At 36.3% G+C, this 25,996-nt stretch overlaps 3 protein-coding genes, 1 long non-coding RNA gene and 1 other non-coding gene across 9 annotated transcripts; 2 read left to right on the forward strand and 3 right to left on the reverse strand.

The window, feature by feature from the left end:
* Nucleotides 1–4,420: 4,420 nt before the first annotated feature.
* On the reverse strand, nt 4,421–5,628 carry LOC133867627 (F-box/kelch-repeat protein At3g23880-like). Its single transcript, XM_062304379.1, has one exon. It carries the CDS (start codon nt 5,585–5,587, stop codon nt 4,871–4,873), a length of 717 nt encoding a protein of 238 aa, XP_062160363.1. The 5' UTR covers nt 5,588–5,628; the 3' UTR covers nt 4,421–4,870.
* Nucleotides 5,629–5,791: 163 nt separating this feature from the next.
* LOC133868726 (uncharacterized) lies at nt 5,792–8,147 on the forward strand. Of its 5 annotated transcripts, none has more exons than XR_009900393.1 (5): nt 5,792–6,046; nt 6,180–6,236; nt 6,767–6,849; nt 7,152–7,257; nt 7,701–8,147. It is a non-coding gene; the product is annotated as an uncharacterized LOC133868726 (long non-coding RNA). The 5 variants fall into 5 exon arrangements; XR_009900392.1 differs by having other exon boundaries at nt 6,770–6,849; XR_009900391.1 differs by having other exon boundaries at nt 5,792–6,013.
* An 8,428-nt stretch (nt 8,148–16,575) lies between these two features.
* On the reverse strand, nt 16,576–18,181 carry LOC133869572 (F-box/kelch-repeat protein At3g23880-like). The gene has a single exon (XM_062306611.1). The coding sequence runs from the start codon at nt 18,010–18,012 to the stop codon at nt 16,876–16,878; it is 1,137 nt and encodes a 378-aa protein (XP_062162595.1). The 5' UTR covers nt 18,013–18,181; the 3' UTR covers nt 16,576–16,875.
* Nucleotides 18,182–21,034: 2,853 nt separating this feature from the next.
* LOC133869825 (tetraspanin-19-like) lies at nt 21,035–25,471 on the reverse strand. Its single transcript, XM_062306903.1, has 6 exons — nt 25,079–25,471; nt 23,578–23,677; nt 22,465–22,545; nt 22,262–22,366; nt 21,358–21,558; nt 21,035–21,243 (listed from the first exon to the last, which is right to left on the reverse strand). Exons 1-6 carry the CDS (start codon nt 25,243–25,245, stop codon nt 21,232–21,234), a joined length of 666 nt encoding a protein of 221 aa, XP_062162887.1. The 5' UTR covers nt 25,246–25,471; the 3' UTR covers nt 21,035–21,231.
* Nucleotides 25,472–25,794: 323 nt separating this feature from the next.
* On the forward strand, nt 25,795–25,867 carry TRNAV-UAC (transfer RNA valine (anticodon UAC)). Its single transcript has one exon. It is a non-coding gene; the product is annotated as a tRNA-Val (tRNA).
* The last annotated feature ends 129 nt before the right edge of the window (nt 25,868–25,996 follow it).

A 25,996-nucleotide genomic window follows, 5' to 3' on the forward strand; every position in this document is an offset into this window, starting at 1 on the left:
AGGACGATCCTTCATGATCAAAATGATTTTTCCTTCTGTTGGTACAGTTTCCGGTATGGTGTGAATCTGCACGTTCCTTTGATATTTTTCACGCTTCTCAATAACTCTGCAAAACAACAAAACCTAGGGACCCTTCCGGGGGTCCCGCTCCGATGCCTAAGTTAGCTTCTGTGAGAAAATAATGCTCTATGCATAAAATTGAGTCTTAGTTTATACCTGGGGTATGAGCTTATTTATAGGCATAGATGTGGAGTCAAACCTGGATTAGGACTTCTGCTCCTTGTTGATCTAGAACTGCTGTCCGAGTTCTAATTGGACTTCAATCCTTTACTAGACTTCTAATTGGATATCTTCTTAGACTTCTAATCTGATATCTTCTTAGACTTCTGATCTGACATCTTCTTAGACTTCTGATCTGATATCTTCTTAGACCTCTGATATGATCATTATTCTTATCTTATCATTATTCTTATCTGTTTGGACCTATTTGACTTTTGAATCTTCTCTTTGGATCGGGTTGAGTGGGATTTATCCCCAACAGTTACCCCCCAATTCCCTTATCCGAAGCTTGCTTGAATAATGGGAATTCCATGTCTAAGGAAACCCGATCTTTGTCTCCTTCTGAAAACCTGCTAACCTGCAAAACCTGAGAGTTAAATCTTAACCCCCCATTACCTTCTTGTTTTTCCTTAGGGTTTTCTCCCTGTCTCTTGAAAAACCTGCAAAACCCGAGGGTTAAATCCGACCCCCCTGGCTCTCTTTATTTCTCTCTCTCGGCAAGGATTGATCCGAGAATGCTTTCTTCTTGCTCTCGGTTAGGATTGATCCGAGAAGTTTCTTCTTGCTCTCGGCTAGGACTGATCCGAGAGGCTCCTTCTCGGCAAGGACTGATCCGAGAAGTTGTTCTTGCTCTCGGCTAGGACTGATCCGAGAGGCTCCTTCTCGGCAAGGACTGATCCGAGAAGTTGTTCTTGCTCTCGGCTAGGACTGATCCGAGAGGCTCCTTCTCGGCAAGGACTGATCCGAGAAGTTGTTCTTGCTCTCGGCTAGGACTGATCCGAGAGGCTCCTTCTCGGCAAGGACTGATCCGAGAAGTTGTTCTTGCTCTCGGCTAGGACTGATCCGAGAGACTCCTTCTCGGCAAGGACTGATCCGAGAAGTTGTTCTTGCTCTCGGCTAGGACTGATCCGAGAGGCTCCTTCTCGGCTAGGACTGATCCGAGAAGTTTTTCTTGCTCTTGGCTAGGACTGATCCGAGAGGCTCCTTCTCGGCAAGGACTGATCCGAGAAGTTGTTCTTGCTCTCGGCTAGGACTGATCCGAGAGTTTTGCCTGCAAAAGAAGCAACATCAACGGGTTCCCGGTCCCTAGACCGGGAACACTCCGATGCTTAAGTCAGCTTTATTCATTTATTCTGAAAATGCTTATTCCCAAAATCTGGGGAATTTTCTGTCTAGTCTGAATTAAAAATAAAAGTCTAGTTCTTTGCAAATATAAATACTAAAAAATAAAAGCAAGCCTGAAATTCCCGAGAGTCATTTTTATGGGATCACGGGCATATACTGTTGTTGCCTCGGCTCTCTATGCTATGGGCTTTTGCTTCTTCGGTCCTCTCTTCTTTCTATGTCATCTCGGGGAGCATTCTCTTGATGCCTTTCGTCTAGCTGAGGACGGTCTCGGGGATAGTAATCCCGTGGCTGTTGATCTCGGGGCTGATAGTCCTGATGATTCCGAGGCCTGTTATTTCCTGGATGGTTCCGTCGCTCTCCCAAGAACCGAACTAGCTTGCCATTCTTTATGAATTCTTCTATTAACAACCTTAGGGTTACGCACCCCTCGGTGTAATGACCTGCTTGTTTATGGAAATCACAATACTTCCCTGCATTCCTATAAGGAGGATTACCTGGTATCTTTTGCGGTTCCCGAAACGCCGGATCTCTCTTGATCTCCATGAGGACTTCTGATATCTCGGCATTGAGAGGTGTAAAGTTGTAATCTTTGAACTTCTTTACCTGCCTCTGCTCTTCCCAATCAGCTTTCTTGAATTCTTTCCTTTTCTTTTCTGGGGCTGTCTCTCGGGGTAGTCTAGAACTGGCCATAGACTTCAGCGTCTCTTCCTGATTGATGAATTCTTCTACCTTATCCATGAGGCCCTGCAAGGTACTCGGTTGCTTCCGGATCAACTTCTTCATCAAAGGCTCCTCGGGTGAAATTCCCTGATAAATGGCAGCAAAGATCATATCCTCGGTCGGATCTTCGACCGTAGCCTTCTCTCGGTTGAACCGAGCCATAAACTCCTTAAGACTCTCATTGCCCTGCTGGTGCAATGATAGCAAATATCCCGAAGGCTTCTTCCTTGTCCGGAAAGCCAAGAACTCCGTTAGGAATATCTTGGACAATTCCTTGAACTGATCAACGGAATTCGGGAGCAGCTTCCTGAACCAGTCTCGGGCATTCCCCGCAAGAGTAAGAGGGAAGGCCCGACATGCTACTTCATCAGGTGTCCCGTGAAGGTCTAGATGAGCTTTGAAATTCTCTAGGTGATCCAAGGGATCTCTGTCTCCTGCATAACTTAGAATTTGGGGTACCTTAAACTTATCGGGAAGCTGATAGTTTGCCACCCGTCTGGTGAAGGGTGAGTCTGTACCCATTAGGAGCTTGTCCACCATTACGGATCTGCTTTTGTCCTTTCTTTCCATCTCCATGTACGTGCACCTTCTCTCCAGTTCGGCAATAATTCTGCTCAGATCTCCTTGGCGGTCATCCTCCCTCCGAGGATTAGTGTTGCTGTTATGATCTTCTTCCTCTCGCTCATCCTTGTTCATCTTGGGATTGGGCTGTTCCGGCCTCCTGCGCAGCAACTCGGCATTCCGCTGTGTTAAGGATTCAATCTGGGCTTCCAACGCTGCTATGCGATCTTGATCTCCACCCCCCGGAGGAGGGTTCGGTGGAGGCTGCTGATTATTCTGAATAACTGGCTCCATTCGGACTATGGGCTCTCGGTTGGTCTGGCTTCCGGAACGTGTGTTCATCACCATGCTGGATCTTCTTTTTCTTTTATGAGGAACGAATAATCGTTTCCCACAGACGGCGCCAAACTGTTGGTACACCTTCAATCTTTCATTTTTCACTTTGATCATCAACTCTTGGTGTAAGGAATCTTTGGATATTCTGTCAGTTATCAGTAAAATATTTTTTATTTTGTAAAAGAGATCGTTTGTTTGTGATAGCCCTGTTAATAGAATGACTATTACCTAGGACAGAAGGTGGTCTTAACATTTAATGAAACTAGATGTATATATACATAATTGTACCCATTATCCATATTAGAGTCTTTGACTTGCTCTTACTGGCTGTTATTATCCCTTTTTTAGTTCCATTTTACACATGTTTTTTGGGTTCTAACACCAAGTATCTGCAAATAGATGCCAAAATGGAGATTAATTACTTCTCTTCGGATGGCTGGATAAAGTATACAGCATCATCCATGAGTACTATATGGGCCATTAAGGGAACAAGTCCTTGCAAGTAATGGTGATTTATACTTATCAAAAAGTAATGGTGATTTACAATCTGGTTACCATCCCCTGCAGTTGCAGCCAGAATTGCTGTCATGACTCAGAACACAGAGCATAATCTCATACATTATAGAGAAGATAATCATCCAATCAGAAAATGAAATGAAAGAGGACAAACCGTTTTTCAATGGTTTCCCTGCTAAGAATTTCATTCAACAAAAACAAATGAGTATGCCCAACCCCCTCAATTAGAGAGAGAGAGAGAGAGACCTATAAGACATAAACACCTTATTATGCATTTCTGGGAAGTTTGAGCTCATTTTTATTTCATTGAGTATGGTTCTTGAGGAAATCCTACAATCAATACAAATTTTTATATTGCAGGAATCAAAAAAATATGCTTAAAGAAACCACTCAAAAGTGGAAACAGATTTCCAATGGTCCTCAAATATGGAGAAATAATTAATTTCATTGATAAACATTCAAATGTTGTTTTCAATTTAAGTATCTAAAATTCGTAAAAGTGCACAGATCAATATGAAAATTATGTACACTCACCAACCATATCCAAGTAGAAAACCTCTTCAAGAGTAAATTGCTAGCTATGAAACAGCATGAAAGAAATATATATATATATATATATATATATATATATATATATATATATATAAGAAATACTAAACATATGGGACAATGAAAAAATAATTCTGCACGGTATGTAAAAAGAAAGATCATGTGAAGAACCCTTGTACTCCTGCTTTCTTTAATCTTAAAAATCTCTCACCAATGCTCCAAAAGAGATAGATACAGGTCAAATGTAAGTGCATAAATATTTGACAAGAATAAGCAAAAAAATATTATCTCAAGTCTCAACACACTTGGAACAGATATAGAAAGATGGCCCTCAGGCATTGTCAACAATTATCCTACTCTTCAACTTCATGTCCTCCCTTGACAGAAACTAAGGTCTCCGTGTAAGTAATGATCTGCCACGAGACTCTCTGTCCATCACCAACTTCGAGATCAGTAACTTCTTTGGTAGATGGATCATATAAGACCAGCTCTCTGTAACATTTTTCCAAGAACATGCTGTCATTCTTCCAAGATCCTAATGGTCGAAAAATTCCTGTAATTGGTCCAATAGTGAATAGCCTAGTCCATGAGTTGTTAACACCAACTTCAAGTAACAACCATATATCAAAGCAAACCTCTGAACATCCTCTATTATACCACATATGATCTTCAGAACATTTAGTAACTGCCATAGCAATCGATTCATTCAACACGAAAAAATGTCTCTCACTATCATTCAAAACATCATCGGGCAGTTGTGTTTTTAGGAATACCTCGTCACTCATGTCAAACGACAACACACCCTTCCAATCGGCAACAGATGCATTCCAAGAAGCGACCCCATTGATGTATGTATCCATAGGTCTAAGACAACTAAAAAGAAAACACGGGGGCTATCACCTTTTCTCCAAGAATCGGCACTTAAGCTATATACCTCACTTTGGACAATCTTTTTACTTTGGATTGAGTTTGGGTCGTCATAGAGACTAAGAAGGTTGAGTATCTTGTAGTCATTAGTTTTCGCATCAAAACCAAATCCGACACCATCAATTACGGTGTGATAGCCAGCAGGGTATCGGGGCAGGTTTGAGTTGGAGACAACCTTTGTTTCTTTAGTTGCAGGGTTCCATATAACAACATTTAATCCATAGTTAGCATGGAGACAAACGAGACCATTGCAAGAACCCACAAGATAAACCCTAACCTTCTTGGCCATTCCAAAATACGGTGGAGGTACAGGTTGTGTAAGGGACACTTGTAGTGTTTCATAAGAAAGCGTGGATACAACATAATCTTCGGTATAATCTTCGGTGGTTTTAAGGAGAAAGAGGGCATTTCTGTTGTTGTTGTTGTTGTGTAGGAGATGTTTTCTTATGAAATTCTGGTGAGTAATGAGAGCGTACCAGGATTTACAGACGCACTTGAATCGCAATTGAGAGACGACCGGAAGCCATACCAGAATCTCTGTTACCAAGTCTTCCGGCAATTCCTTGGCCATCAAAGTAGGGTTTCTGTGTTGCTTGGTTTAGAGAGTAAGAACCGGAGTCCGGAGGGATATATTTATATAGGGCTGCTATTCCGTAGACCCGGTTACGACCGGGCTACGACTCTGCTGACATGGCTCAGTCCACGTCAGCCTTTTTCATTTTTTTTTTTTTTTAAATAAAAAATAAAAAAAACTACCGAAATGAAACAAATGCCTTCCCCCCTTTCTCTTCCCCAAAGATCCCCCAGCGCTGTCGCAGGTCTCTCCCTCCCGGCCAAAATCTCCCTCTCTCAAGCAACGTCCACTGTACATCAGCCACTGTACGCCGCTCACCACCCACCTCCCACCGTACGCTGCCGCCAGAGAGCATCACGCAAGCAAAAAAGGGTTTTGTTACTTTAATGAAGGAGCCGCTTGTGAGATCCATTAGATTTCTGGGTTGTCCTTGTCCTTGTTTACCTGTCTGATGGGGTCTCTTTAGTGAATCACTTCATTTCTTGGTTTTTTTTTTTTTTTTTTTTTTTTTTGTAAAAAAAAAAAAAAAAAGATATGGGTTTGTTTTTTAAATATAATGAACTGAACGGTGGATTTTTGTGGTTTGTAGAGGGTGGAGGACGTAGACGCCCTAGCCATCATCGATTGAAGCTGCTCGTTCCTCCGGGTAAACTTTTCTTTCTCTCTTTTTCATTCCCCTTTTGATTTATTCGTCTGTGAGAAATTTGGGTTTTGAGCAGGCCTGTGAAATGAGTTTTTTTTTTTTTTTTTCCCACACGAATTGGGGTTCACTTGGAAGGCTGATTAACACGAATTTTGTTGAAAAATGGATTCTTGATCAAATGCTAGTCCCTCTTAATGTTTATTGGCTCCTGTGGATTTAGTGGTTAGATATTGGTGATATCCTGAGTTCATTTTGCTCAAGAACATCTGGAAAGCTTTGTTCTTTTTCTTTTCAGTGAGATTCAATCGTTATTCTACTAGATGCTTGGTAGCCAGAAGTTGGTAGGAAGTTCTTAAAACCCCCCATGGAGAATCCTTGCTAAAATAACCTTAATTTTGTTTAAACTTAAGTGGTAATTGCAGATATGCATCTGGGTTTTCTCTGCTCCTTGTAATTTTTTAAACTTAAGCAGATTTTGATCCCATTTGAAGGTCTATCTTATTTAATTTTCTTGTTTACCTGTCTGATGCTAGAAGCCGTTGGCCATGAGTTTATGGAAGCCTTTTTTGGTTGCTGTGAATCGGTATTAGCAGAAGATGGGCTTCTTGTTCTGCAGGTAATGATAGGGTGGAAACAAGAAAGCTTGTATTCTCTCTAATTCCCTGTTTGATTATACTTTCATGAATGCAAAATGCCTTGGTCTCTATACCTCTTTTATGGGTTTAATTTAAAAACATTGCTAACCGTTTTAGGTGGTTGATCTTGTTTTAGTTCATGTACAAGTTTGCATGTTTATTTTATTTTATGTTGTTCTTTAAGCCATTATGCTGGAAATCTATTATTATTTTCAATGATATTATATGAAGACTAAAGAAGTTTTGTATTTTCATATTGCGGCATTAATTTTTGTGTTTTCAGCAAAATCCTCAGTCTCAGATCTAGTGAAAAATTCATTCGGACATGGGAATATTACTTTGATTATTGTGCTACTGGTTTTAAGACACATACACTTGGAAATTATCAGGTATATTTCTTCACTTAATAGACACATACTTGGTTCATTTTATCTTGTTCTTCCGTCTTTATTATTTGGGTATTGATTATTTTGTCGATTCTATTTTTTGGGCCATTTGATTCTCAAGAGTGAATTGAAATTTTTGGATTTTTTGTGATGTTAGACAATTCTTTGTGCTGTGAAAGTGTTAAGTACCTGTAAGTAAGGGGATAATTCTTCAATCTTTAATCCTAGGAATGAACTTAATGATAATCTTTTTTTTATTTTTTTTTATTTTTTTATTTTATGTGTGTGTGTGTGTTCTATAGCTTTCTATTGAATGGGAAAGGTGTACAAGGAAAGAATAATGTTTCTATGGTTTGTTTTTAATTGCACTTGACTAGGTACAATCTGATGATCTTGTATAAAATTAATTATTTGATGTTTTATTTTTTTCTTTCTTTCTTTTGCAGCAATTAGCGTGTGATATCTATAATGACCCAGTTCGAAAACTTGCTTGAATAACAGACGTAGCTAATGCCATAATCCCAACAGACCCGATGATTGCAATGCATGTGCATGTGCGGCTCATATTCGATCAAGTGTATAACATACTCAACCATATGCGATGCTTGCCTACATTTATTGGTGATGAGCTCTCAAGCATCTATCGTTTGATGCATGTTATCAATTCCATGCGATTGGCCTGCAAATGATATATTATACTTCTTGTTGACATGTTGTAATGTACATGTGAAGATTTTAGGTGTTTAGGTGTTTTGTCTTTATTGATGGAATCAAAATGTAATTTTGTTAGTATGAAGGAAATAGGATCAAAGTGTAATTTTGGTGATCTTACCATGCACATGTGGCAAGTTATTGGAATATATTTTTTTTAATAATTATGGTGCTATGATTCATTTTGTTGTGCTTTGGGTGTGTGGTTGGTTTATGATTTGTGAATATAGAAGCAATTTATGGAATGATTTATTAATGATTGAGAGAGAAAATTTATTGTTGGTTTGGTATGGTGTTTAGGGTGAAAACCTTCGGGTTGTGATTTTGGTTGAGGTTTGAAATGGCCAGATTAGGGGAGGTTTCTTTTGAGAGTTATATGCAGCCTAATGCAGGTACGCTTGGTTAGGAACAAAGGTTGTAGTATAGTAATTCCAAATCCAACTTCTGGGATATCTGGTTCACTTTTCATAGGTTTCCTAGTTTATATTGTTAAGGAAATGGGCTATCCAAATATAACAGGCGAGAATGATTATGTGATTGCTGTTCAAAGAAGACAAGATTCACACCTTCCCTCAAGTAAACAGACAAGTCTGACGTGTTAGCTTAATGTTGTTCATTCTTTGCTAAAGAAATGTGGGTTTTCTTACTACTTTTGCCGGTCAATGGGCGGAACATTAAGTTCCCTTTCTCATTTTCTGGTTAGAATGTATTTATAATCAAATTTTAGTCATCCATATGTGTCTATGGAAATGACACAATTTAATAAAACTTTGTTTTTTTCAAACAAAATACCATCATATTTCCATAGCAAAATACAGACCGTCAAAATACTTTGAATTCACATCATTGTTCTTTACAAAATCTACTACAACTAAATATAACCATAATCACTCTATTACAAATTTTCTCAAACTCATCCAATAGACATCCAATAACTGCCATTGAGAGAGATTGCAGACATGGAATTCCCAAATAGCACGTTTCCCTTCTCTTGGTTGAAAGTAACCCAAAAATCTGGCAAGCACACAAAAAGATGATAGTTTGAGAAGATGTTAAAGAAAAAAAAAAACAAAGAACATAATATGAAACAAAACAATGTTAAGATAGATAAATTAGGAATTTAAAAATGCCGGTGTCAGCAAAACTAGAGCAACACAGCTTTCCAAAGATACTGAGTTATTATAACCAAAGATAGCAGCCACAAAATGACAATTCAAAACTTCAAAAATCTCATTAGATGCACAAATTAATGGTTTATAGTGATAGACAAAAATCATACAAACTATGATAACATAGTAAATGTAGTAAACAACTATCAATCGTCCATCTCCGTCCATCTTTTGAGAAATATTCAATTAACTTCTCTTGCAGATTTCTATAGATGTCTGATGGATAATTTTTTCTGCTTCAGTTTGTTGACAAGCCTACTAGGGTGTGTAGACTGCACCATACATTGATTTTTCCTGCTGTTTGGAGTCTTGGTGATTTGCATTTAATAAACCTTTGTTTTTTTTTCCAACAAACTACCATATCATATTTCAGTAGCAAAATACAAACCAACTCATCCAATAAACATCCAAAAACCTTATAAAACATTACAATCCCAACAAAAGTTTCTAGCAAACGAAACAGATAATAATAAAAAAAAATCAACAACATATTACTCCATAAACCCATTCGGCCATAACAAACCCAGAAATTTCAAAAAAAAAAAAAAAAATTGATCAATAACCATCACCCCCAATTCGGCCCTTCCACAACCAAAATCCCCAAAATGAATGACACCCAAAAAAATTGTTCCTCTCCACTCTATTCAGTCCTAGCCAAGCAAAAATTCTAGCTATTAACAACATCATCCCAAACCATCACCCCCAATTCGGCCCTTCTACAACCAAAATCCCCAAAATGAATGACACCCAAAAAAATTGTTCCTGTCCACTCTATTCGGTCCTAGCCAAGCAAAAATTCTAGCTATTAACAACATCATCCCAAACCATCACCCCCAATCTACAAAATCCCCTCTGTTGCTGTAAATTTTCACACCCAATATTAAAGCAACGCCCAGTGCCAAACACCAAATACCCAAACCAAATATCCATACCCATAGAACAGAACCCATGTATAGATCAATGGAGAGAGATATAAAGAATACCGGTGGAGGTGGCCGGCCGCCGAACAGAAAACCACGCCGCCAATGCGTCTGAACTCCGAAAGCCGGCGCCGATCTAGCTAAACGGCGAGAGAGAGGGAGACTCGCTGGTAGCTTCAACGGCGAGTGGGACGGCCGGCGAGCGAGCAAGAGAGAGAGAGAGGAGAGAGAGGACGAAAATATTTGGGGGAAATGTTTTCCCCCTACGCTGCTTTTCAGCGTTTTTGATTTTGCTTTTGATAAGTTTCAGACTTCAGTTTTTTTTTTTTTTTTTTTTTTTTTTTTTCTCAGGAGCTGACGTGGCAAGGCGCCACGTCAGCCTGGTCGTAGCCCGGTCGTAACCGGGACATGATTGGGTTACAACCCCATCACAACTCCCTCACAACCCCCACTCACAATGGTGTGGGGCCCATGTGTGTGGGCCCCACACCATTGTGAGTGGGGTTGTGAGAAAGTTGTGCAAAGAGGTTGTGGTTTTATCATTTTCCGTCGTAACCGGGTCTACGATTCAGAAGTAATGAAGTTATGCGCTGTATGAAGGCCACGTGCTATACTTTTGCAATGTTGTCGTTGACAATTCAACTTACTGTGTATGTTGAGAGTATGTTGGGAATTTTCTTTTAATTTTTTTTTTTGGCCAATAGTAGAGGTGGAAAAATAGTGAGGACTAGCAACTTTTTGAAACGATGTACGAATTTGTCACGTATTTAACATAAAATTAGTGGATCATAATTAAAGTATTTGATTTATTTAATTAAGTGAATCGAGTTAAAATTAATTTATCTAATATTATATTTATGTCTCGACACAATTTAAATATAAAATACGAATACGATTTGTCACTCTTAAAAATAATAGGAATTTACGATAATGATTTAAAGTTAGTTACTTAACTGTGTACATGATATTAATATGATACGTCTTTTAAAAACTTGAAATAATATGAATCATATGATATTATATACACTACTAGATGTAGTGATGTATTAACTTTAAATTATGACAATAAAATTAATACAAATGAAATGAAAAGCAAAGAATATTGTCCCATGTGTTTTAGTTGGATTTAAAATTGACCTCTAAAAGTTTTATTTTTATTTTTTCTCTATTTCATTCAAAATAATAATTGTATTTAATAAAAACCGTTAAATACACATATGACATGGGTTTAAACCTGTTTATGGATAAAAAAAAAATTATCTAAATCAATTTAATAGACATTTAATGAAAGGATGAAAGTAACAAAAACTTCAAAAAAAAGAAAGGGAAAGTAAATCAGTCTACAGTTATGTTAGTGTATCGTCTATTCGTCGGGTTGGGGATCGTCTTTTTACAATTTTACCACAAAAAAAAAAAAAAAAAAATTTACAGACATTTGAGGATGGATTTGACCCTTGAAGTGTCAACAACCCAGCTTCTTCTTCTTCTTCTTCTTCTTCTTTTTTTTTTTTTTTTTTTTCTTTTGAAAAAAAAGAAGAAAAAGAAACATAGTTATAAGGGATGATCATTTTCACTTTAAAACTGAAAAATGGGTGAATTTCTAACAATAAACGTAACACGAAATAAAAAGTGCAGAAATACATACAAGGGTTAGGAAATATATCAAACAAGTGACCTAATCCGCTCAAGAGGCTGCACGAAGCAGCTACAGAAGCTATATAAACCTTCACTTGGAAAAAAAAAAAAAAAAAAAAACTTAAAAAACATCAACCGCCAAAAGGAGGTTGAAGCCAAAGATGCATAATTAGAGTCCGATGTAGGGATTGAGGAAGAAAAAGATACCAACACAGATCTGATTACAAAAGTTTCCACTAAATAATTAAACTACAAATATGCAAGGAGACAATAACCCACACACAAAAAAATAAAAAAATAAATAAAGGGAAAAGTACACATAACCCTCTCAAACTACCACTCTATTGTCAATGTACCCCCCAAACTACCAATTGTGTCAATGTCCCATCCTAAACTACCAAAAATGTTAATGTCCCTCTAATGACACAAATGCCCATCATAAAATTATTAAAATAAAATAAAACTAAAAAAAATATATGTAAAATAACAAAAATTTATTCCAAAAAATATTAAAAAAAAAAATTTAAAACTGTTTTTTATTTTTTTATTAAAAAATAATTTTCAGTTTTTTTTTTCTTTAAAAAAAATTTCTTTTTCGTTTCTTTTTTATTTTAATAAAAACAGGTTTTTTTTTTAATTTGTATTTTTTTAATAAATAAATAAATTTCAGTTATTTTTTTGCTTTAAAAAAATTGTTCTTTTTCGTTTTTTAATTTAATAAAAACTGGTTTTTTTTTATTTGTTTTATTTTAAAATAATAATAATAAATTCCAGTTATTTTTTGTTTGCTTTTTTTTAAAAAAAAAAATGTTATTTTTTTCGTTATTTTTTTAATTTTTTTCCTTTTTTATTTATTTTTTTTAATTTTTAATTTTTTTTGTTTTAGTTTTAATTTTTTGATTATGAGGACATTTTTGTCTTATTTTAAAAAAAATAAGGTCATTTTTGTCTTTTTGTTGGTCTTAAGGGGGACATTGACATTTTTTTGTAGTCTAAGGAGGGACATTGACACAATTGGTAGTTTGGGTGAATTATGTGTATTTTTCAAAAAAAAAAAAAAAAAAGAAGCAACAAAAAACACTGAATATTGCGAAACAACAAAAGAAATACAGCAGGACAAAATACCAAAAAAAGCTGCATTGGCGGAGGAGGGCGGCAGAACTGAGAGGCAGCAAGGCCACGCATCAGCGCTAAAGAGAGTGGCAAAAAGCAAGGAAGCCGAGGAGCACGATGGAGGGGTGCGTCTGACAGCGAAGCTGACGAATGAATACAAATTTGACCTTGGAAAAACCAAATCCATGAACTTACCGAAAACCGAAAAACATCTTGCGAGAAGCGGAATGTTAGAGAATATATTGATACCGTATATTACAGTACTCTCCATATATTAGAGGATTTGATCTAATCCTCATTAATTGTAATTGATTATAATTAAATCAGATTTGAATACATTCAATTCTGATTTGATTGTATTCTCTCTACATACCTTTTATATTTTCTTTATATCCTTATAAATAGGGATCATTTGTATTGTAAATTAATCAAGCAATAAGAGCATAATGTAGCCTTACAGCTTTATCCTGTAGACGTAGGTCATCGACCAAACCACGTAAAATTCTTATTTCTATTTCTTATTATTCCGCTTTACTTTCTTTTAGTTTTATGTTTTTTTTTTCATGGAAGCCTGGCGGAGAATAGGATGGCGGCATGCAAGAGGCCAGAGGCAGAGACAGAGGCTATAAGCTTCCAAGGAGTTGTTCGAAAAAAAAAAAATTAAAAAATCCACGTAAGAAGAGAAAGAAAAACAAGAGAAAATAGGCAGAAAGGGAGGAGAGAGAGAAAGAAATCCACCATCCCATCCCTCCTCCCTTGAGGACCACCAGAGTTGGGGAAAAAACCCTCTCAAGGAGGTGGAAAAACCATACTAAGAGAGAAGTTGGAGCGTCTCTCTCTAGAAGAGAGAAGCAAAATTTTGAAGCACCAAGGTTTCAATTTCAAATTTCGTAAACTATCACTAAATTACCGAGACCCTTAAACAAAGAACGGGACAAATATATTTGATGCCCAACAAACACAAAGATAACAAATCTCCAGGCTTGTTTCAATTCTAACTAGGGTTATAATTAAGCCCAACTGAGCCTAATATTTAATTTTAAGTTCGGTTCGTTTAATTTTGATTCATTCTCTTTCATTAATTAACAAAGAAAACACGCACTCGAAGTTTGCAATTGACTAGACACAAGATGAAGCAAATGGCGATATATGAGACTTTGCATAATAAGAACGAGAGTGGAGTTTGACAAGAGAGTAGCCCTTGTGACATTTGTCAACAGAGGGGGCATTTGATGTGCAACCCATATTGTCCATCTGTTTGATAAAATCTACCCTCTACAGAGTATAGATGCAGATACAAAATAAGGGTATTATCTATCCTTGTAGAATGGTTTACACCCTTGGAGGTAATATTCAATTTTATCGTATAAAATTTAAGAAAAAGGTGAATACACCCGTTATATATAGGAGTGATCAAATACCCGCAAACCCGCACGCCCGGCTCTACCCCTAAAATCTCGGGTTTTAAGGTTTTTTTGCGAGTACGGGTTAAAAAATGATATACCCGTGCGGGGCGGGGCAGGTTGCAAGTTGAAGGTTTTTAAAAGCTCTGGGGCCCCGCCCCGCCCTGCAAAACACTTTAAGTCCTAAAAACCCTACCCGGCCTTCGTCATTTCCAGTTTCTTCTTCTTCTTCTTCTTGCACCGCCTACCCTTCTTCTTCTTCTTCCTTTTCTCCTTCACCCCCTCACCCCCTTCATCCCTTCGTCCTCTTCCTTCCATAACTGAGGAAGATTGGAAGACACCTTTTCTTCTTCTTCCAAAAAAAAAAACCTCAAGTTCTTCATCTTCCATTTTCTTCCCCTACACCACACAGCGCCATGGCCTCTGTCAATCGTTCCCATCTTCGCTGGCTCCGCCGGTCCTGTGACCTGTGGGGACGTCATGAACATGTGATTTCAAGATCGAGAAGATCGGCTTCAAGACCTTCAGTTGTGGCTTTGCGATTGCATCCTCGTCTATAGGTTGATGTTTCTCCCATTCTCTGGCCTTTGTTGCTATCATTCCTTTATAAATATGGCTTGAATCTAGGTATTGAATATGGGTATTGAATTTGGTTTTGATTTGATTTTTCTAATGTCTTGGCTTGCCCCCGGGGATACACGCACAACCCGCATCCTCCGCCCCGCGTCACCCACCCCCGCCCCGCACGGATGTCACTAGTTTTATGCCGTTTACGGGGGTGAATTTGTAAACCCGCACCCCTACGGAGCGGGGCCAAAAAAGGGGCATACCCGCCCCCCCGCTCCATGCTCGGCACTAGTTATATATACTAGCTTGTAACCCGTGCAATGCACAATTTTATTTTTTAAAAGTTCTTCTTTATTTTTATTTTTTTTTGAAAAAATATTAATTTACTTTATAATCATCATTTTTTCAATCAAAATTTCATTAAAATCCAGAGCCTAGGAATGCTGAATTGCCTTAGCTACCACCTCTGTGAGTCCTCAATCAATTGGATCAACTCCACAAGACAACAAATGCATTGTCAGAAAGCTCAACAACAACAAATGATATAATTGGAGATGCAAGAGAGGCTTCTGACTTTCTTACTTTCTTTCCTATGAGAGCAAGGACAATCCTTCATGATCAAAATGATTTTTCTTTCAATCTTTCGTTTTTTACTTTGATCATCAACTCTTGGTGTAAGGAATCTTTGGATATTCTGTCAGTTATCAGTAAAATATTTGTTATTTTGTAAAAGAGATAGTTTGTTTGTGATATCCCTGTACATAGAATGACTATTCCCTAGGACAGAAGGTGGTCTTAATTTAATGAAACTAGAGGTATGTATACATAATTGTACCCATTATCCATGTTAGAGTCTTTGACTTGCTCTTACTGGCTGTTATTTTCCCTTTTTTAGTTCCATTTTACATATGTTTTTAGGATTCTAACACTAAGTATCGGCAAATAGATGCCAAAATGGAGAATAATTACTTCTCTTTGGATGGCTGGATAAAGTACATAGCATCCATGGAGGGTAAAAGTAATAGCTTTATTACAGTTGGAGTAAAATAAAAGTTCACCATGTGCACAGTTTTCCTTCAACAAAGTGATAAGAGTTTTAGTGAGGATTATACCATAATTGTGACAAATTAACTTGTATAACCCTTCTGAAACAGACAACAAAAAGTTTTCTAATTGCTATATTTCTATTTAGCATGAGTACTATATGGGCCATTAGGGGAGCAAGTCCTTGAAAGTAATGGTGGTTTACAATCTGGTTACCATCCCCTGCAGTTGCAACCAGAATTGCTGTCATGACTCAGAACACAGAGACAGAGCATAATCTCATACATTATAGAGAAGATAATCATCCATTCAGAAAATGAAATGAAAGAGGACAGACCCTTTTTCAAAGGTTTCCCGGCTAAGAATTTCATTCAACAAAAGCAAATGAGTATGCCCAACCCCCTCAATTAGAGAGAGAGAGAGAGCCCTATAAGCCATAACACCTTATTATGCATTTCTGGGAAGTTTGAGGTAATTTTTATTTCATTGAGTATGGTTCTTGAGGAAATCCTACTCAATCAATACAAATTTTTATATTGCAGGAATCAAAAAAATATGCTTAATGAAACCACTCAAAAGTGGAAACAGATTTCCACTTGTCCTGAAATATGGAGAAATAATTAATTTCATTGATAAACATTCATGTGTTGTTTTCAATTTAAGTCTCTACATTTGGTAAAAGTGCACAAGATCAATATGAAAATTATGTACACTCACCTCATCAACTATATCCAAGTAGAAAACCTCTTCAAGAGTAAATTGCTAGCTATGAAACAGCATGAAAGAAATATATATATATAAAACAAATATAAGAAATACTAAACATAAGGGACAATGAAAAAATAATTCTGCATGATATGTAAAAAGAAAGATCATGTGAAGAACCCTTGTACTCCTGCTTCTTTAATCTTAAAAATCTCTCACCATTGCTCCAAGAGAGATAGTTACAGGTCAAATGTAAGTGCATAAATATTTGACAAGAATAAGCAAAAATATATTATCTCAACACATCTTGAAACACACTTGGAACAGATATAGAAAGATGGCCCTCAGGCATTGTCAACAATTGTCCTGCTCTTCAACTTCACGTCCTCTCTTGACAGAAACTAAGGTCTCCGTGTAAGTAATGATCTGCCACGAGACTATGTGTCCATCACCAACTTTGAGATCAGTAATTTCTTTGGTAGAGGGGTCATACAAGACCAGCTGTCTGTAATATTTTTCGAAGAAAATGCTGTCATTCTTCCAAGATCCTAACAGTCGTGTAATGCCTGTAATTGGTCCAATAGTGAAAAGCCTAGTCCATGAGTCGTTAACACCAACTTCAAGTAACAACCATATATCAAAGCAAACCTCTGAACTTTCTATAATATACATATCATCTTCAGAACATATAGTAACTGTCATAGCAATCGATTCATTCAACACGAAAAAATGTCTCCCACTATCATTCAAAACATCACCGGGCAGTTGTGTTTTTAGGAATACCTCGTCGCTCATGTCAAATGACAGAATACCCTTCCAATCGTCAACAGATGCCTCCCAAGAAGCCACCCCATTGATGTATGTATCCATACCTCTTAAACTACTACAAATAAAACATGGGGGGCTATCGCCTTTTCTCCAAGAATCAGCACTTAAGCTATATACCTCAGTTTGGACAATCTTTTCATTTCGAATTGAATCTGGGTCATCATAGAGACTAAGAATGTTGAGTATCTTGTAGTCATTAGTTTTCGCATCAAAACCAAATCCGATACCATCAATGCGATAGTAGGCGGGGAATCGGAGCAGGCTTGAGTTGGCGACAACCTTTGTTTCTTTAGTTGCAGGGTTCCATATAACAACATATAATCCATAGTTAGCATGGAGACAAACGAGACCATTGCAAGAACCCACGACATAAAACTCATCCATCCCAAAACGCATCTCAAAATACAGTGGAGGTACAGGTTGTGTAAGGGGCACTTGGAGTGTTTCATAAGAAAACGTGGATACAACATAATCTTCGGAGGTTTGAAGGAGAAGGAGGGCACTGCTGTTGTTGTTGTTGTGTAGGAGATGTTTTCTTATGAAGTTCTGGTGAGTAATGAGTGCGTACCAGGATTTACAGACGCACTTGAATCGCAATAGAGAGACGACCGGAAGCCATACCAGAATCTCTGTCACCAAGTCTTCCGGCAATTCCTTGGCCATCAAAATCGGGTTTCTGTGTTGCTTGGCTTAGAGAGTAAGAACCGGAGGGATATATTTGTTTTGGGAAGGAAAATGTTAAATTTACAACACTAACACAATAACCACATAACAACCCCTCACATGAGGGTGGACCTCACACATTGGATCCCACCCTCGTGTGAAGAGTTGTTGTATGATTGTTGTGATGGTGTTATATATGAATCAAATCTCGGTTGGGAAAGTAATGAAGTTATGCTGTACAGGGAAGTGGAATAGGTTTCTGAAGGATTTGCTGAATGAAGGCCACGTGTTATACTTTTGCAATGTTGTCGTTGACTATTCAACTTACCGTGTATGTTTTGTGTACGCTGGTTTTCCGTGTTGTAGAATACTCAAGAATGGATCGTGGGTTTCAGTTATGTTGGTGGGTCGTCTTGTTGGGCTACGACAGTTTATAGTTATTTTAGTTGTTGTATTTGAGTTGGGTTTTATCAATGAAAGGGGATCGTCTTTTTACAATATTACCCCCAAAAAAAAAAATTACAGAATTGTGAGGAGGGATTTGACCTTTTAATAAGTGCCAACTGACAAGCTTCTTTCTTTCTTTTTTTTTTCCTTAGGAAAAATGATTACAATGGAAAAATTTGCACACTCCTAACCATAAAGAAATATGGAGCGGACAATTTTAAAACCGAAAAAGGAGTGAGCTCCCAATAACAAATTTAACATGAAATAATTAAAACATTCTAGAAATACATACAAATGTTAAGAAATTAGTCAAACAAGTGATCTAGTCCTCTCAAAGGTTGCATGAAGCAGTTACATAAGTAAAAGGAGTACAGATTAAGGCAAACTTATCTAAACTCCTACTTAGAAACAACATCAACCTCCAAAAGGAGGTTGAAGCCAAAGTTGTATAGTCGGATGCAAGGACTGAGGAAGACAGAGGTACCAACACAAATCTGGTTACAGAAGTCTCCAATAAATAATTGAAACACAAATAAGCAAGTAGGCAATAACCCACGCACCAACCAAAAAAAAAAAAAAAAAAAAAAGAGCAAAAAACACTAAATATTGCAAAACAACAAAAGAAATACAGTAGGACAATAACAAAATACCAAAAAGTAGCTGCAATGGTGGAGGAGGGTGGTGGAATTGAGAGGTAGCGAGACCACGTGCCGGAGAGGAGGATGGATATCTTAAATTGATATTTTTTAAAGTTTGAGTACTTAATTACAAAAGTGATGAAACATCAAAGGTTATATGCGGATATTTTCCAAAAAAAAAAAAACATAATTTTTTAATTTTTGGCATAACATTTCATACTTTCTTACACAAATTTATCAAAGAAAGATATACGGTACCTTAGAGATGATAAATATATCCCTTAACTGGATCATTATTTTAGATTTTTTTTTTTTTACTCATCCTTTTAGTATTATTGAATCATCTCTTTAGTGGTGGAAACTGACGACATACATTATGATTTGTGGGTCCCCAAATCAATACTCTTTTAACCAAATTCTGAACAAATTTAAGATGATAAACACACTTGCAATGGAGTTGGAAAAAGAAAAAGTGATTATATTATTACTACCCATTGTAATATTCATTTTATGCTATAGTTTTGTGTTTCAAAGAATTTCAAACTAATACTGTAAAATAAAAAGGCTATGAATGTTACTAATTTTTTTACCTAATCTGTAAATTAATGATGGTTTGTATCAAATGAAAGAAAAGATAAATTACTGTTGCTAACATCTCACAAGGGTGGGGCGCTCATATATCGGTAATATTATTGTAATTTTTTGTAGTTAAAGCTCTCCAATGTTTTATTTAAGAAGATTTTCCTGCGATACAATGTTATGTGAATAGTTTATCGATCACACAATGGAATAATTTGATAAGTTCTGAAAAAATCTAGACCTAGGGATGTAATTCCGAACCGGTTATAACCGGCTGGGAAACCTGCTTCGGGCAACCAAAAAACCGGTTTAGTATCCGGTTATTTATAATCGGGTAACCGAGTACCTGAAACTGGAACCAGTTATTTATTTCTTAGACACTCGGTTATAACTGAGTCATCGGCTCCGACTGTGTAGATATATTGGATAAGGGCTTTTTCTTTGGGCTAGGCAAAAGACCGGTCCGATATTGTTCAAAATAAGGGTCCTTGTAGAACTGTAAAATACATTAACCTTGAGCCTCACCCTTATGCGACCTCGGTATACTCACGCACGTCGCACGAATCCCACTTTGACATTGGTATACTCGAGCTTCTTCTTTTTCTTTTATTTTTGATGAATCCCTGAAGCTTCTTCTGTAACGTCTCTTTCCTTCATCCTTCCTCCTGTCAACTGACCATTTTCAAATCACTGAAAAAAGAACCCCCCCTTTTGCCTAGACCCCTAACAAATGATGAGAGCCACAGGAGGTGGGCGATGCCGCCCAAAAGAGTCGTTCAACCCACCACCACCGTTGACCCCTTTTGAGCACCTCTGCCAGTTCGAGCGAGACTTTGAAGCTAGCAGCCGACCCTCCTTCAGCATGGGCTATTGGGCTCCCTCCACCACAGCCTCCTTTGTGCTCTACAAGAACCGGTCTTCTTCTGCCCGGTTTACCACATTGGATTTGGTTGTGAATTTTTGCTGTTTGGTTGCTAAGAATATGTGAGAAATAAACGGAATTGGAATTTTGGCTGTTTTTTTTTTTTTTTAATACCCGATTCGGATAATTGGTTTTACCTTGGGTAATCGGGTAATTTCCGATTAACCGGGTACCCGATTTCAGTTCTAGTTACTAAAATTCAGTAACTGGGAAACCCGGAGCCGATTCCCGGTTATTGGGCAATAACCAGGAACCAATTCTAGGTTTACACTCCTATCTAGACCTTTTAGATTTTGAAGGAACCTAAACCTTTTCAAACATAAAGTCTGAAATTAATTCTGCTTACTTTTTATTAATCACTCACGCATATAAATAAGATAATTATAAAGACATAGAATAGGAGAAAAACTCTTACTTATACCCTAAGATAAACTCATAATACAAATATAAACTTCCCATATTTTTATCAGAAGCAAAATATACAAAATCTAACGCTGAAAACAACGACCCAACTTGTAATTGTTACATATATGCAGCCACATGCACTATATATACATATAAGCTCTAGTTGTCATCACTTCAACCTAAAACATCAAAACCATCAAACTCAGAAGAACTTTGACACTGCACTCCTCACTTGTTTGCCTGAGAAGAAATCAAACGGGAAAAAAAGAAAAGAAAATCATAATTTCTCTTTGATCAGAAAACTAAACAAAAGTAATTAGCTATGGATTATGGAAGTTGAGAATGGAAACTTACATTCCAGTTCTTGTTATTATTATTGGTATTGGTGGCAAAGCGAGGGTCAGATATGACATTAACATATGGTGGTGTTTGAGCTTTGTTATTTATAAGCGGAAGCCTCTCAGGAGCATAATCCTCCTCACTATCATAATTGTAATAGGATCCCTGGTTTGGCCCAACATTTCTTAAAGCCACAGCCAATAAAATTGAAAGCCCCTGTATGTATAGAATATGTACCGTCCGTTAAATTATTGCTTATCTCAAAAGTTTAAACCAATAATGAATTTAATTATTTAAATAATACTATAACATGTTATCTCACATTCACCCTCAGTTAAGTTAAGTGGGGTTCAACACATAGAATATTTAATTAAAATTTGGTGTTCAAACTCAAGACCACCAATAAAAAAAATATGAATTCAATCATTTAAATAATATTTTAACACACTCAAGTCTAAGGATATATTTCGATCCTCTCCAATTCATTTGCAATGGAGTGGAGCTAGTTCCTTATTTTAATAGGAGCAAACTTGTCATTTAAATCTTTTTTTTTTTTTTTTTAACAATTTTGCCCCTCTTGAATAAGGAACCAAAAGATCCAGTAATAAGGCAAATAACTAGATATATGTATACGTACCTCTGCGGTTTTTTTTTAAAAAAAATTTCAAATAAATTCTTGTAAATTTTTTTTCTAAAAAAATATGGGTATTTTAAAAATTTTGACATGATTTAACAGAAAATTCTAACAATTAGTTGAAATTAAAAAATAAAAATAAAAAAAAATTGAAAGATTGATACCTTAAATTGACACATTTTTAAAATTTTAATACCTTATTTTAAAAGTAATGAAAAATCAAAAATTATAAATAAAGTTCTTCCTAAATTTTTTTCTTCACAAACATGCTGGACTCAGAATTACCTGTGCCAAGGTGATCAACAAGCCTATCCATTTGCAAACATCAAAGTTTGACTTGACAAAATCTTCAAAATCATGGAACCTCCCAGTCGGATCCTCAGGTAAATCCTGACATATAGCAGTTGATCGAAGATAACAAACAATTAACATACATGCATGTTAATATTGAAAACAGAAATTGGAAAGAAAGTAGGAAATTAAATCACCTTTTCCCAGTCAGAATTTAGGAGTATATCTGCTGTCATTGCAGTCTCCAATAGAAGAAACGAAATGATGATCACCATATACTATATATATGTTGATTTAAGGCTACCAATATTATTGATAGAGGAAAATGTTTCAAAATTTGTGCCTAGCTTGTGTGCAGTACACCATGGATATACTCTTTTACATTCTTGAAAAAATGCATCTAGTATGGTGTTCTAAAATCTGATTTCATAAAAAACAAAAAGAAAAATAAATAAATAAATAAAGGAAAACTTCACTTAACCCCCAGAATTGTTACCGGTTTCACAATTATTTCCTTAAACTTAAAAAAAAAAAAAAAAAAAAAAAAAAAAAAAAAAAAAAAAAAAATTTCAAATTTTTTTCAATTTCGCACGTTACGATTTTCCGTTAAATCTTGTCAAAATTTTCAAAATACCTATGTTATATAATTTCAAAGATTTAGGCATGGATATTTTTATAAATTTCGTTAAATTCTGACCAACGCAAAAATCTTTGCATTTTTTTTTCCTTCTTTTTTTTCCTTTTAAAAAAAAAGAAGGGTATATTGGGAATTTCAACACCCATCCGTTACGATTTAATGGAAAATCCTAACATAGGGGTGAAATTGAACAAAATTGAAAAATGGATCATTTAAATTGAGAGTTTTTTAAGTTTAAGAGAGTAATTATAAAAGTGATGGAAGTTTAAAGGAATAAGTGAAATTAAAAAAAAAAAAAAAAAAAAAATTAGAAAAAAGAGTTAAAAGGAGTATACTGTATACATATATCACGTTTTCAGGAAGATGGAGCCGTTAACAATTGAAAACCACCTGAAAAAACGAGTGAATTCTCACTGTTTCAAAGGAAAATGATAGACAGGAGACGGTTGTCCGTTCCCTGTCTATCTTTTATTATTAAAATAATACATTTTAATAGTAAAAGATGAAAAACTCAAACAGGATAAATGAAAAAAAATATAAAATGTATTATTTTAATAATAAAAGATGGACAGGGGACGGGACGGTCTATCATTTCCCATTTTCAAATGCATTTCTCATTTCTGAAAACATGCTGCTATCATTTACACAAACGACATGAAATTGAGAAGGATACGCATGAAAGGCAATAACCATGTGCACAATCGGCAGAAATATGACCTAGGAAAGTTACCACACAAAAGGTAACACCAATCCCAAGAAAACTGTATATAAACCTGCAATTTCAAGTAAATTTAAATCAGATAAGTTTGCAATGGTCAAAATGCATTGAACAAATAAGCTTTCCTAAACCTAATTTTACCAAAATATTGATCAGCACTTGTATTTTGTATTAACTTCTAGATTTAATCACCCAAAGCCTCAAAAGAAATCTTGGGAACCTTATTTAATATCATCCTCGTTGAAATATTTGGGGAATTTGAGAATAATAGCGGAAGTAATAGAGAGAAAAGAACAAAATGAAATATGGGTGGTTCAGTGTTAGATACTTACGTTTACTACTCTGAATAGCCCCTAAAAGGCTACATGGTGCTCATTGACTTAGATTTTTTACGATATAAGTATCTCTATTTATAGGATCATGAGTAAGTACAAATATGAGGATTTAATTACAATCTTAAGATTTGATTACAATTAACCTGTAAATAGAGAACATTTCAATATTAATTAAATATGGAATATACGAAAAATATAATATATTTTTTGTTGGGAATAATTCCAATCAGATTGGACTTTGGGTCAGTACCGGCCCACAAAAGAGAAACAACAGAACTCCTAGGATAGAACAATCTCAAGAGATATATACTAAGGAACCAAAATAGCAAGACTCCCAAGATAGTCCTATCCCAGAAGATAGATACCAGGCAGCTATTCCAGAGAATACGAGATAAGAGGTATAGTCAGATTGGGTCTTGGGAATGCAGACATCTCAAGACCAAGATTCAACTTAGCTAGCCAAGGCCCGGGACAAACATGTCTCAGGAACTCAGGTATTAATCGCATCCCAGAAAAACCGGATTAATATCTCGCAAAGATAAACGTTCGGTTCAGATCTCTTGCGATCATGCTCAGTCCCTAAAAATTCGAGATTGAGGCTAATCCCGGATTTGTTGCCAAGGATCTCGCTCGGAGGTTGATGAAGGCGCATATCATTCATCCTGTAAATAGGCCCCAACCCCAAGTATAAACTCAAACTGAATTTTTTAGAATTAAGCAAACTTTTTCTCTAATAGAAGCTAACTTAAGTATCGGAGCATACCCCCTGAAGGGTCTCTTAGGTTTACTAATTTTGCAAGATTCTTGAAAAAAGCCCGAAGAATCTAGAAGGAAGAGTCGTGTTCACACCATATCATAAACTATACTAAAATTTTTCATATATTCTAACGATCCTTAAGGGGGTTAAAAAGTGAAGCTTCAATGAGCAAGCAGAGTAAGTTGTGTTCTTTTTAAAAAAAATTCGTCAAATTAGGTTAGAAGAATTTTTTCTAATTTAGTCTATTAAACTGACATGCATTTAAAATGAACGTGATTCACACAAATAGCGTTTATGTCGAAGAACACAAGTAGAGAGCTTGGCACAAAGAAATGCAATAGCTCTAGAGTCACAAGGATCTTACCATGGACCTTTAGAATCAACATCAAAATCTGATGGCCTGTCCATGTCTCTCTGCCAAACTCTGAGCATCCACAAGCTATACAGAATCATTGCAATCCCTGCAATACCCATAAAGGAATTTACAAGTTTCAGCAATGAGCGCAGGCAGGTCTTTGCAACTCTTCCCATTCTGCCAATTTCCCAGACACTTGGAGATAGTGAGAAACCCAGTTTTAACAAATTTACACTCCAGAAACTTAGCCTATTCACAAAGGAAAAGCAGACACAGACAAGTTGTACGTTGGTTTCTTGATCAATTAATATCTAAGCAATCAATTTGGCACATTGATTAGTCAGGATTTGATCAAATGGGTTATGATGTGTCTCGTTTGGCAACAGTTTTGAAAAGTGAAAACACTTTTCTTAGAAAGTTGGGGGGTTGCTTAATCAGTAGGAGACATGTATGGTGGAATGTTCTTTCCTTAAACAAATTTGGTGCCAAAAAGAATAGAAATCATGAGGAGGCATGAGGGGAGATAGGAAATTTCTTAGAAGCTGTCTCTCTGTCTTTTTATAGTTTGGCCTCATAAGCTTCACATCACAATCTTTTGTCTTCTGCTGGAAAGAAGTTTCGTCCCTTTTTACTTTGGTCGGGCAGGAAAGAATTCGTAGTTCCTAACTGAAGTGATATTGCGTAAGGACAAATACGTAAACAGATGTTGCAATAACAACAAGTTCGTTGCTGTGGTGTAGTGGTTATCACGTTAGTCTTACACACTAAAGGTCCCCAGTTCGATCCTGGGCAGCAACATTATGAGTTTTTCTTGTTTTGCATGTTTCCTTCATGGGAAAATTACCCTTTACAATTCATAAGGTATTTTATCATGTATAATTCCTTAAATATCAACCATTATTTTTAAATTAAATAATTAAAATTTTG

This window comes from Alnus glutinosa, chromosome 5, assembly GCF_958979055.1.
Source record: "Alnus glutinosa chromosome 5, dhAlnGlut1.1, whole genome shotgun sequence".
Classification (NCBI taxonomy): Eukaryota; Viridiplantae; Streptophyta; class Magnoliopsida; order Fagales; family Betulaceae; genus Alnus; species Alnus glutinosa.

Coding starts and splice junctions, on each gene's coding strand:
- LOC133867627 (XM_062304379.1), bottom strand. CDS start 5,587: ATGGCCAAGGAATTGCCGGAAGACTTGGTAACAGAGATTCTGGTATGG.
- LOC133869572 (XM_062306611.1), bottom strand. CDS start 18,012: ATGGCCAAGGAATTGCCGGAAGACTTGGTGACAGAGATTCTGGTATGG.
- LOC133869825 (XM_062306903.1), bottom strand. CDS start 25,245: ATGGGAAGAGTTGCAAAGACCTGCCTGCGCTCATTGCTGAAACTTGTA. Junction 23,678..25,078: donor GTTGATTCTAAAGGTCCATG/GTAAGATCCTTG, acceptor TTGAAATTGCAG/GTTTATATACAGTTTTCTTG. Junction 22,367..22,464: donor TAAATTCTGACTGGGAAAAG/GTGATTTAATTT, acceptor GCTATATGTCAG/GATTTACCTGAGGATCCGAC.